The sequence below is a fragment of the Salarias fasciatus genome, chromosome 20 (genome assembly GCF_902148845.1).
Source record: "Salarias fasciatus chromosome 20, fSalaFa1.1, whole genome shotgun sequence".
In the NCBI taxonomy this organism is placed as follows: Eukaryota; Metazoa; Chordata; class Actinopteri; order Blenniiformes; family Blenniidae; genus Salarias; species Salarias fasciatus.
In genome coordinates, this window is record NC_043764.1 from 4,182,875 (window position 1) to 4,195,180 (window position 12,306).

At 42.7% G+C, this 12,306-nt stretch overlaps 2 protein-coding genes across 3 annotated transcripts; both read right to left on the reverse strand.

The window, feature by feature from the left end:
* Positions 1-286: 286 nt before the first annotated feature.
* On the reverse strand, positions 287-6,936 carry htr6 (5-hydroxytryptamine (serotonin) receptor 6). Its single transcript, XM_030119131.1, has 3 exons — positions 6,067-6,936; positions 3,851-3,985; positions 287-643 (listed from the first exon to the last, which is right to left on the reverse strand). Exons 1-3 carry the CDS (start codon positions 6,934-6,936, stop codon positions 287-289), a joined length of 1,362 nt encoding a protein of 453 aa, XP_029974991.1.
* A 1,953-nt stretch (positions 6,937-8,889) lies between these two features.
* On the reverse strand, positions 8,890-12,085 carry micos10 (mitochondrial contact site and cristae organizing system subunit 10). 2 transcript variants are annotated; one of them, XM_030118944.1, is made up of 4 exons: positions 11,957-12,085; positions 10,288-10,335; positions 9,121-9,227; positions 8,890-9,042 (listed from the first exon to the last, which is right to left on the reverse strand). In XM_030118944.1, exons 1-4 carry the CDS (start codon positions 12,018-12,020, stop codon positions 9,031-9,033), a joined length of 231 nt encoding a protein of 76 aa, XP_029974804.1. In that variant the 5' UTR covers positions 12,021-12,085; the 3' UTR covers positions 8,890-9,030. The 2 variants fall into 2 exon arrangements, with proteins under 2 accessions (XP_029974804.1, XP_029974805.1); XM_030118945.1 differs by having other exon boundaries at positions 8,890-9,039; positions 11,957-12,083.
* Between the last annotated feature and the right edge of the window lie 221 nt (positions 12,086-12,306).

Genomic DNA, 12,306 nt, shown 5'->3' on the forward strand with positions numbered 1-12,306 from the left:
AATGTGACACACACAAACACACACACACACACACACACACACACACACTTCCTCCAAGGGACTTACAGTACAGTCTTGATACTGGCACTTAAAAGTAGAAATACTCTTATCAGAGGAAATGCACTTGGAAAACACACCGAGTCTTCAAAGGTACTGTTCTGTAACCATAGGGACTGATGTGATATTCCTTTGAGGACCAAGCCTCTTAGCTCACAGTGAGTATATTAGGAATTGTAATGAGCCTTTGCCAGGTGTTTTTTTTTTTTTTTCCCAATTAATTCACTCCTCAGTCCAGGGTGTCAACCTGATTGGGCAAAAGCAGAGGCAACTCTATCCCAGCATGCTCTGCGTCCAGCAGGTTGACCGCGTCGGTGGCGGTGGCCGGCGGGTGGGTGGGGTCGGAGGCCAGAGGCGAGGGGGGGCTGCTGGCGATGTTGGGCTCCCCCGAGTTGCGCAGGGAGAGGGAGAGCGCCGGCGAGGGTCTCCGGGGCGAGCGGGTGGAGCAGCACGGCAGCAGCTTCCCCAGAGCCCGCTTGAAGTCCCTCATGAAGAGCGGGTAGATGATGGGGTTCATGGTGCTGTTGCAGTAGCCCAGCCAGGTGATGGCGTCGAAGAGCGCCAGCGGGACACACTCGCACACCGCCTGTGTGGAGAGGGCAAGAAGCATTGTGGGATGTCAACATCTCTGAATGAGCCAGATGGGTCAGGTACTGTGAATTCTGATCTCCAGGACCGGACTGGACTAACGAGATACCGTCATCCTTCTCTCTGACAGGCCTGTTTTGGTTTGACTCCCCTGCAATGGGTGTATTCTGAATTTGAGCTCTCAATCCACTCAAATTTTGAGTTTTTGTTCAGTTTTGCTAAAAAGTGCAGTATGAACTCTGGATGTTTTTTGATTTTTTTTTAATTCTGCACCGTGCTCACAGTGGATCGTGTGATCTGCAAGCTTGATTTCAGTTTTATTTTAGGCTTAACCCTCAAGTTTTATCCAGTTTACTTCCCTCCTGAATATCATTTCCCTTGGAAGCTAAATGTCCTTTTCTGGAAGTGACATTAAATAAAATAATGCTGTGTTTTGTCTGATTAATGAAGCTGAACTGATGTTAAATGGAATTTGATGCTGACGTTAGAAGTTCACCACGACCATTTGCTGTTGGTTATTAAAATAGAGCTGTTGATAATTCACATTTGAAAGATGAAAATTGCACCTCATGCAGCTATATCACCACGATTTCCAAAAATAAAAATACTTCTTTACATCCATCTACTACATCTATACATCTATACTTTTGCCAACTTACTTGAAGTAACGTACTAGAAGGCAGCGAACATGCCGGCTGTGGAGAGGAATTAATTTATCAAAGTATTTTCATGTCATTTTCTTCATCTAATTTTGGCTTCTGGCTTTTTTTTTTTGTAGCGATGCATTAACTTCAAAAACATTTCTTCCTGCTTCACACAGACTTCAAAGACACTTTGTTGAGGGACCACAGAGCGCAGCGTGCCATGCAGGATTTACATGCATTTAAATCTGTGTAAAGCTAATACCGAGGGCTCTTCCTTTACACATCCTCTGTTAGAATTATCCCTGAAATCATTTTAAATGAATGCTGCTATGATCTCTCCACTAACTTTGATCAGAAAGACAGGATAGTCACTGATGATCTGCAGAAATCTGCTTCAGTTGCCTTGCATTTGGTTTCAGCCTCGTTGGACCATATTCACACGGTTTCAAAGCTCAGAACATCACTGATTCTTTTTCATCATCGAGACACCGTTTTACAAACGTGTCAGTTTTTTAATCACTTTTATTTGGCTGGGTAGTTAATGACTTTAATTATGTGAGCTGTGACAGTCTGGAAGCGCTGTGTTATGGCCTCACGACACATTTTAATTTTTGATATTTTTATTGGCTATAACTCAAAAACATAAAATCTAAATGTCAAAAATTGTTGTGTTTCGTTTATTTTTCATGTTTTTATTTGCATACGGGGATTGATTATTAAAGCTATGGATAACAAATGCTGTTATTACTGCACTTAAATTCACTTTTCACTTACGGTACTTTCTCCCCTCAAAATGTCTTTATTATTAAATGACTATTGATTGGGAGAGTTTAAGCAAACAAGTAAAGAATCATCAGAAATCACGTCTGTTGAATGGAGCTGCTTCTGCAAAGATTTGCACAGCAGCAAATCAATACAAATACATGAAATCCAAATTCTGCGAACTAAGTGTGAATAAAAACACAGTGCAGTAACATGCACATGCTTCATTTCCATCAGAACATATGGGGAACATATGGAGTTCTGGAAGTGCTCCCAAACCAATGCAGTGGGGTCCTGTACTTCAGGGGTGTCAAACATAAGGCACGTGGCCCGAAACTGGCCTACATGCATAATGCAACAGTAATAGCAGAATTTTTTGGACATCTCATTATGCACAAGAAGGTACCGATAAAATTTGCTTTATGTTGAGACTGTAGTAATTTTCGGTGGTAATTCTTTGGTTTTGTGAAAATATTGACATTTTCGTCATATATACTTTGCATTGTAACGACTAAAAAAAATTTCAAAGTTTAAATTTAAAGGTTATTCTGGTTTTACTGGTCAGGCTCACTCCAGATAAAATTGGGCTGAATGTGGCCCCTGAACTGCTGCTGAAAACCGTCTCTTTTTAAAGTGATGCTGCCTGGAGGACTGAACTGGCACTCAGTCTTTATCTCTGCAGATAGAGGGAGCTTGAAAGTCTGCAGTTTATCGTCGAGGAACTTTTTTTCCTGAAATTGTTTCACAATTTTAAGAAGCGGTTTGTCGCAGATTGGTGAACCTCTGCCCATCTTATAAGAGAGCCTTTAAAATGTCTTCGGAATGCTCCTTTAACACTTTTTTAGTCATGTTACTGACATGGTGTTAATTAAAATAATAACTTGCATTCTTTTGTTTAACTTGAGTTAATAGACTTTCTGAAAAGCATTTTAAATTGGTTTCCTTTCCTTCCCTGTGTGTTTGATCATTGAGGACACGGACCTTGAACATAACCACGAGGGTTAAAGTGCGACTGTGAAGGAGGAGACAGCTGTTAGAGGAGAGCTTCCAATACTGTCAAGATGAGACGGGGAGGCGGTGGGAATAGGACAGAGGGTGTGTGTGTGTGTGTGTGTGTGTGTGTGTGTGTGTGTGTGTGTGTGTGTGTGTGTGGGGTGGGGGGTGGGTGAGGGAGTGTGTTTCACACACCACATTGAGTGCGAAAAGAGAGGAGAGCGCAGACACAGTCAAGTGTCTGCGCTCTGATGTGCAGGGGAGAAGCGAGAGGGCACAGATGGGAAACCAAAATGACTGGATCATTGAAGAAAAAAAAAAAAAAACAAGACAAGTGTCATTACCAATTTAGATTAAGCTGTTTTTTGACATTCATTTAGTCTCACTTAAGTTTTTCGTGGCCTCGCTTTGTTTGTCAGCGATGACTAACGTGTGTATTCAGCCTAATAGGAATCAACAACTTTAAGAGAATAACAATCATGGATGATACTTTGGTAGGTTGTTTATCGGGCTTCGGGATGAGTCAGCCACACCAAGCTGAAATGCCAATCTATTTCCTCGTTAGATAGCTTGGCAAGTGCTGTGACGCCAAGGCTGGCCAAAACAAAAATAGATCGGTATCCAAGTGTTATTCTCCTTTTCTTTCTTCCTTTTGCATTTACTTCACACTGTTTTTTTTTTTTTTTTATGCCCACCACACATATGAATTTGTGAGAAACCTCTGAATCACTGCGATATGTGAGCTGCTGCACTTAAAGGACTGAGGAAGATGGTGTGTGTGTCAGCGGCCGGGTGCAGGCACTGACCTGAGCCATGTTAGTGATGAAAAAGGGGAGCCAAGCGCTGAAGAAGAGTCCCAGGAGGACTCCCAGTGTCAGACTGGCCTTCAGGGCCCTCCTGCCCTGCCGGTGAGCCAGGCGACGCTCGCTGTTCACCGACGGCTGGGAACAAAAGCAAGTCTCAACGCCAGCAGGACACACACAATGGAAATGGTCTTCGACATCTTTTTGGTCTCCTCAGCCAGATAACGGCCTCATTTTTATGAAATCTGACCTTTACTATTGGGCAATATGCTTTTCTCTACCTCTTCACATATAGACACACATCGAGAGCAAACAGGTCTCCAATGCGGAAAGAAAATCCACCTTCAAGTCCCTTTAATTTCTATCATCTAATGCCAGCTAACTAATGCGATATGCTGATGATATTTTGTTGCTTTGCAGGTGCTGGTAGGTGGAATTTTTGGACAAGATGATCTAATTACCTGCTGGCTGCTTCAAAATATCCAGCTTACATGAGACTGACTCATCTGCTGTCTATAACTTTTATGTTCCTTTGGAAGATTTCCTGCAAATAAACAAATAAAAATGCTGCAAAATATTAAAGGTGCAGATCTTGAAAGTTTTTCTTCATGATTTACAGGAGATTTTCAACCATCTATCATTCTTCTAGGAGGATTTATTGAATTCAGACCCAATATAGAATCACCAATAACATGTTTTTCTGGACCGTAAAAAGAAACTGTGGGAGTAACATGCAAACTCTGCATAGCAAGACCCCCCGTCGTGGATACCAGGGTTATTCTCTAAGTGAGGAGAAGGAGCCAACTCCACTCCCATATAACTTAATTTATATGATTCTGAATAATCATGAAGTTTTGATAAGCGGCCCATACATGAATGACTTGGATAAGTCAACTGCATTTGATATAAATTAATTTTTCTCAAAGATTCTCTCTGCACTTTTGTTAAAAGTGTGGATAATTATTTATGACTGATGCTGTTATTTCTTTCAACCAATCAATTGCGATCAATAAAGCCTTTAACCTTTAAAGGGACACTATGTGGAATATACGCCATACCTCTGTTTGTACATTGGGTGGCAGTGTGGAGTCGCTTCAGTTCCAGTCAGTCTTTTTGGCTGAGTTTTTTTTTTTTGGTCCATCACACAATTGCTTCTAAAATGACTAAATCTCAGTCTTTTGGGATTTTGATTATATTCTACACAAATATTACAAAATGTACATTAAAACTGATGTATCTGTACTTATGAACATAAAAATACACTCGTCTTACCATCAGAGAACTGGGAAAGATTACTTTCTGCCCATATGCCAGTGTCACGTGTTTCAATTTTTTCTTTAGCAATTCTACAGACATCAATGAAAATAAATCCATGGAACCATAATATATTAAAAATAACCATAAAGGGGTTTAATAATTAAGGCTAAGAACTGATCTTTAAAGCTGAATCAATGTAAACATTTTGCTGTTAGGATATGTGGCCTACTATGTGTGTGTGCTTCCTTGAGTGAGGTGAGGATCCGATACACCGTCTATACTTTGAGGGATTTCCAAGATGATTATCTTATTTTCTTCCTTTCTTCTTGTTTTATTCAGCATGCACTGCTCTTTCGTACAGCACATTTCAGTCCTATACCGTATCCCCTGTCTACCGGTTTTGTTCTGTTCATTGTATATAAATGCTTCTTCCCCATTGTGTCCTCAATGACAGTCAGCTAATTCACTCACATACAGTATTATGAAGTATTTGCTTTGTTAGCAGACATCCGGCCCTTTCAGACTCAGCATTTAATGGCTTCTGTTATACTGTTGGAAGATGCCTAAACACTCTCACAAGGTCTTTGGCTCAGTTAACATCCTCTCTGATATCCTCTCTATAGGGACAGAACTGGCTGAGGAATAATCCAAAACAAAATCATGTTTACATTTATTTTTCTTTCCTCTTTTTTTTGTATTATGAAACTACATGGTTCTGAATGTAGGAGAACAAGACACTGTTCACCATTAAAAAAACCTTGAAAACTAAAGAGAATGAAAACAAGCTTGAGAGGAGCACTTGTCTTATGGAAAAAAAAAACAATCTTTTCAATTCCAGCCTTCCCGAAGGCTGCCTATTCTTCAGCATTGAACATTTCTGTAGTTCATTCAAGGTTTTGTTGAGTGCTGATGCACTCATCACGCAGAAATCCAACATGCCTGTATTGCTCGGTGTTTCTTACCGGTACATTATGTGAGACCGGGGGCTCCTGGTGGCTGCAGTCGTCTCCTTCTGCCTGAGCCGGCCCCGGTGAAGGGGGTCTGGAGGGCTCTCCGAGGGACGGGTGTGGGTGAGGCGGGTGGCTCAGCGCCGCCACCCTCTTCGCCTGCCTCCGTGCCGCCAAAAGGATCCGGCAGTAGGTGAAGCAAATGGCACTGGAGGGCAAGAAGAAGGTGAGCACCGACGCCACCAGGGCGAAGGGCAGGGTGACCCGCAGCCGGCACTGGAAGGACAGGCCGCCCGCCGGAGACAGCTGGAAGTAGGATTCCGGGTAGAGCCTGTCCGAGAACGAGCTGATGTTGCCGACGCCGGGAACGGACGCGTGGCCGAGGCTGTGCCACTTCATCTCGATGGGCAGGAACGAGGCCAGCGCCGCCAGCCCCCAGGCCGCCCCGACGAGGAGCAGCGCCCGAGGCGGGGTCATCCTCTGCTTGTAGCGCAGCGGCGAGATGATGAACAGGTAGCGGTCCAGGCTGATCACGCACAGGTTGAGGATGGACGCGCTGCAGCACATCACGTCGAAGCAGAGCCAGACGGGGCAGAAGGCCGGCCACAGCACCCAGGCCCCGCACAGCACGTTGAGCATGGCCGGCGGCATGACCACCAGGGCCACCATGAGGTCGGAGAAGAACAGAGACACCAGGAAGCAGTTCGAGGTGCAGCGCAGGGAGCGGTGGGCGAACACCAAGGCGATGAGCAGCATGTTGCCACAGATGGTCATGAGGATGATGGCGGTCAGCATGAAGGCCAACAGCCACGGGCCGCTGCCCGTGATGTTCCAGGTGCTGCTGTTGTTGTTTCCCACCGAGGCAGACAAGTGAGCGTCGGCCATGGTGGCCGTCTGCGACGATCGTCACGCCGGCTCTCGAAGGTTCCCGTCCAGGCGCCCCTAAACGCTGCAGACTTTAACTCGATCTCCCTCCCGGCAGCAGCAGCTCACAGTTAGGGGACGCTGATGAATGGAAAGAAGCAGCCCAGTTCTTGAAAGGAGAAGCCGTCCAGCTCGACGCTCCATGGAGAAATCCCTCTTTAGCCTGGTCTGACTTCCACACAGTTTCTCTCATCTCTCCATCCCGGCTGCTTCATCCCTGCCACATCCACCGCTCGGAGCCAGAATGAGCCATTCAGGAGCTGAGTGAGGCTTTCCAAGCAGCATGTCACACTGACAGGCACTGGAGGAGGGCACAAAGTGAGACGAGCCTTGAGTTGGCAAACGAGAGATGTGCCGGTGAGAGGACCCTCTGAAGACGAAGAGAGCGATGACCAATCCTCGGAAATAAACCTCCCCTCGCAGAAGTGGAGTCCTTCGCTGGGCAGGAGCTGAGCTGCCTCGCACGAGTCCTTTATTCTGGGAAACGGCACAAAGGAGCAGAAAAGCAACACAGAACTCTGCGGCTGTCATTTGCGAGGAAGGCTCTATTCTTAAGTGCTCTACAGGTATCACGGTCCCCGCAACGCCGCCTGTACATCCCTCGCTCCCGCTAATCCCCGTGTCGGCCACTCCAGCGTGACTCCCAGTCTGAGCGCACGGCGGCTGAGAGGGAGCGTGTCAAAGCATTGAGCTGTTAATGCATAAGCATGCACAAACACAGCCAAGATATGCTAATTCTGCATCATGGGAGCCAGTGTGGGAGGTCTTTTCTCCTTCTTTGGTCATGGTGTTGTTAACTGCTGAGGTACAACTATTAGCACGGTTCCAACACGTTTCAAGTGCCTCAAAGAAATGAATGTTACATTATTTGATCATATGTCTGTTTGATTTCTCTGATATCTCTTTGTTTCTTTTTCTCAGTGTTTCATTTCATGTCACTTAACACAGATACTCCAATAAACATCCACTGCATAGTATTTCACCATCTTATTAAGAAAAGACGAAGAGTTGTGGATGTTTTTAAAGCAAAATTGACAAGTTTCAGTTCTACAACTCCATGAACAGAAAAGAGCAGGTGCAGTGAAAACCAGCAAATGACTTAGATGGAAATCAAAATCATATATTGGATAGACAAAAAAATGAAAACCTATACATTAAAAAATAACTGTAAATGTGTTCTGTTCTTTATTGCAATCATTTGAACTTTTTCATGGATTTTCTGTTACAATTTTAGCCATTTTCTTTAAGCTGTTGTTACAAATGTAACTTCTTCTAGCTAATTTGTTACAATTTCAGAAATGTGCACATTTTCAAGATATTTTAAGAACATTGTAGCTGTTTCTATTACAATTTTATCAGATTAACTTTTCCAAAAGCTGTCTTTTGATGCAATTATACCTTATTTTGCTATTCTACCCTTTTTTGCGATTTTTAGTTATATGGTAATCCTCTTGAATAGGAAAGGAGTCTGGTGTGCTAATACAGTGAAAATGAGATCAAAACATTTTTTTCATTTTAGTAAGTACAGGTCCATATTTCTTAAAGATGACTAAACTACCATTTATTTACTTCATATTTGAGATCATGAAAGCATAGAAAAACAGTCTCGCTCTCGGGGTTACGTCTTGTGTGCTGCTGCATTTCAGCATTAAACGCTGGAAGCTGAGGATTCTCATGCCCCCTCAAACTGACTAATCTCCATCATCACTCTGCCAACCCGATGACCCCTGCTCACCCACACTGAGCCCACCACCTTATGGGACGCCGCTCACAGCCAGAAATAAACCCAGAGACCACCTTTTTCCAGCTACACTCCCCTCCTTACATTCCATCACCACTTCTGATTCCCCCTTATTCTGTTGCACTTAATAATCTCTCATCATATGGAAGAATTCAAGACGTCGCTCTTCTCTTTGTTCTTATGAGCATTTTATTAAATAAACACAGACTGTCCTGATCACACATATAATAAACAGACTCATACAAGGGAGGGATCCAAACTGTAGAACAGTGCAAATTAATGAAAAATAGAGACAGTCCCTTTGTGTCCTGCAGCTACTGCTCCTGTTGAAGAGAAGAAAAGCAAGTTAAGGAAATTTCATATTAGAGAAAATATTGGGAGTGAACTGTTAAAATCACGCCAACCTTTTGACTCCTGTGCTGCAGGTAATGGGCCCTCAGGTCGTTCTGACAGTTGGCGTACGCCATGCCGAGCCCCGCCCCCGAGCCCAGTGAGATGGGCCACGTGTGACCTGCAGGCGAGGCAGATGAGCCGTCTCAGATCCGCACGGAGAAGCGTTTTCACCGACACAGCAATCACAGACGGCATGTGTGTGAAATCCTTCTGTCGCACTCGGCTTTGTTCTATTGTTTCTGAGGACAGGTGTTGTTGATGCTCCTCTCATCCAATTAATGTGCACAATTTCTCACTTACCCAAAAAAAAAAAAAAAAAAAAAAAAATCGCACTGCATTCTGTTTTCAGTTAAATCAGTACACAACATGTGAATGTTATATTCACATATAAGATTTGTGTTGAGAGTTAAAAAAAAGAAGATGGAATCAGAGTGGTTCCATACAGTGAAGTTAACAGTGATCAACTTATATCAATACTGATAGGAAGCCAAACCTTGGCTCCAACCAATGCTGCTTGGAGTCACTGAAAACACAACTTTTTGAAAATACTTGGGTTCTGTTCCCATGTAAACAAGTAAAAACACAACTTTCTGGAAACGCTAAGGAAACACTGCTACTGTGCATGTGCACCATGCATGAAGTAAATCATTTTTATGCACATAGATGGACAATGACAACAATGACAGCCTCTACCCTGCCCTGACTCGAAGTCCATATTCTCATGGCACTTGGTAGTGTTATAATTGAGAGTCAATCCTAATAGCGATTCAACTTTATCTTCTGTACAAAACTACTACATTTTCAGGGTTGCTGCTGTTGCCGTGTAGACGGATAAAGTTTTCAAGACATTGGCTTGTAAACCTGAAACTTAAATGACAATGCAAAAATGATGCGTTTTCACATGAAACGTTGTGGTGTGAATGGGGTCTTTCTTCAAAGCTGTTTTCAAGGTTTAATATTACATGGATATAAATTTTAGCTTGAGCAAAGCTAAAGTGCTCAAAGTTGTTATGACAGCATAAAGTAAGTTTTCATTGGCTGTAGTTTTAGAATTAGCTTCAGCATTAACATTTTATTAAATTAAGGAGTGTGATAACTTCTGCATCTGTAAAGTTGTAGTTACATGTTTGAAAAGCTCAACAAGCAGTACAGGAAGAAAAATCCAACTAAATGCTCACGTTTGAAGAACAGAACTGAAAAGACGACTCCTAATCCCAACCCGGTACCTGGAAAACAGAGAGAGGGGAAATACACCCACAGTGAGACACAGGCGATCCAAATCCTGAGGACTGAGACCTCAAAAGACATTGGAATCTCTTGCTTTAAAGGTGCCTTAAGGAGTTTGCACGTTTTATGCAAAACAGCGCCCCCTGCAGGCCTTGGGCGTAATGCAGCTTAGTGAAAAACTCGTCCCTGTGGCTCGCCTGCACGGAAGAGGGGGACTCCGTCTTCGCTCGTTTAGAAGCGCTCAAGTAAGATTTACGGTTCTTTTACCTGGTGGAGTCTGTGCTGGAGCTGTGGCAGTGCTAGAAGCCAGTCTGTTCTTACTTTCTGGAAGATCCTGCTCAGTTGTTGCTCACTAAGCATCTGGCGGAGTAATGGCGGAAAAATCGAAACTCAAGGAGCCTGAGCACGCATTACATCATTCCTTTCAAATTCTCCCCCAAAAAATGCTGGTGCCGGACCGGCACTGCAACTTTCAAGTGACAATTTAGCGCTGTTAGAGGTACTTGTAATGAATATGTCAGGGCACATTGTACACATCATTAAAAATGTGTAACATATTTATGGTGGAAAATAAGTATTTTTAAGGTTGTAAAAGTCCTTAATGCACCTTTAAGGAAATTTGCAAAAATACAACTAGGCACATATGTAAATTGGGAATAAATTAGGGATTAAATAATTGTCATAATGGTTGTATTTTGATTGTAAATATGTCTAATAAGCTATGCAAATAGTTGAAGACAATTGACAAAAAGTGAAAAATACCTTCAATGTTGGCTTTTTTTGTTATGATGACAGACTGAAAATAACTCATTCATTTATCTATTTATTCTGATATATTAATCTTTCTAATGTTTAGCACGTTGTTAGTTTTTGTCGTTTAGTTTGAAATCTACACACCAAACACTGAGGGAATTCATGTCTGCTTAATGATTTCTTTACTGTAACAATTCTTTTAAAGCACTCGTGGATTCAGAGTCCTCCTGATTGTTAAAATACCTATTCCTTCAGATTTCAAGAGTCTCAATCCACAACAACCAGCTCTATTCCTCATCCAACAAATGCTTAACGTTAAGTCATTTACACCCTGGCATTACGATGTGTAGGAGTGTCCTTATTTGACTTTAAAACTACTAAATAAATGTTATTCCACTGAAGTCTACTTTAACATCTTTCTCTTTTATAGAAGTGATCGAGTTCCCACATATCCTGTCATAATCTACCAATAAAGTCCAAAATATTGAAATTCAAGACAGTAAAGTGTAAAAGCTGTATAGAATAAGAATAGAAAGTCATTGAGTGACGCTAACTTTACGCCGACCCATTTACAATGGAAAATATGAGTTTTCACATGAAAAGCGAAAAAGCCCAAAAACAACAGGAATTATTCATTAGGATTCCTTTGTGATAACGAAATCCATTATATTTAATTAGATTTAATTAAAAAGATATGATTTTATTGCTGCTCATTCGTGTGTCCTTTGCTAGCTTTTAGTGGCTAGCTCGTTAGCCTCCCGTCCAGTCAATGACAGCAGTGGACTTCACTAAAAAACTGCTGCTTATTCCACCTTCATCAATGGACACAGCAGTGTCATTACAGGAGGAAGACTGAGGGATATTTACCGAGTTTAATGGCACCATCTGCCAGGCACCGGTCCCACTTTTTCCCCAGCTCCTTCTCAGACATGCTAACTGTTGGCTCAAGTCCGGTGTTTCGCAGTAACTCGTTTCCCTGTTAACTGTTGACCGACTTCCGCGAGCGTCAGTCGTTGCAGATGTTGAAAAAGAGACACACAAAAGGCACGACACTTGAAAACTTTGTTGTAAATGTCAAACAGCAGTCATCATCACAGCTTCGGATTTCTGCCGAGTTTCTAATATCTACAACTGGCAGCATTAAAAGTGGACGCTAAAAGAATTTGGCCATCAGTTAACAAGGAAACCAAATAATCCGAAACACTCTCTGTCAACCA

Excerpts from the sequence above, each read along its gene's own strand:
- htr6 (XM_030119131.1), bottom strand. The coding sequence starts at position 6,936 with ATGGCCGACGCTCACTTGTCTGCCTCGGTGGGAAACAACAACAGCAGC. Across the intron at positions 3,986-6,066 it reads CGGTCTCACATAATGTACCG|CCGTCGGTGAACAGCGAGCG; the intron begins GTAAGAAACACC and ends TTTTGTTCCCAG. Across the intron at positions 644-3,850 it reads TCATCACTAACATGGCTCAG|GCGGTGTGCGAGTGTGTCCC; the intron begins GTCAGTGCCTGC and ends CTCTCCACACAG.
- micos10 (XM_030118944.1), bottom strand. The coding sequence starts at position 12,020 with ATGTCTGAGAAGGAGCTGGGGAAAAAGTGGGACCGGTGCCTGGCAGAT. Across the intron at positions 10,336-11,956 it reads AGATGGTGCCATTAAACTCG|GTACCGGGTTGGGATTAGGA; the intron begins GTAAATATCCCT and ends TCTGTTTTCCAG. Across the intron at positions 9,228-10,287 it reads TTCAGTTCTGTTCTTCAAAC|GTCACACGTGGCCCATCTCA; the intron begins GTGAGCATTTAG and ends CCTCGCCTGCAG.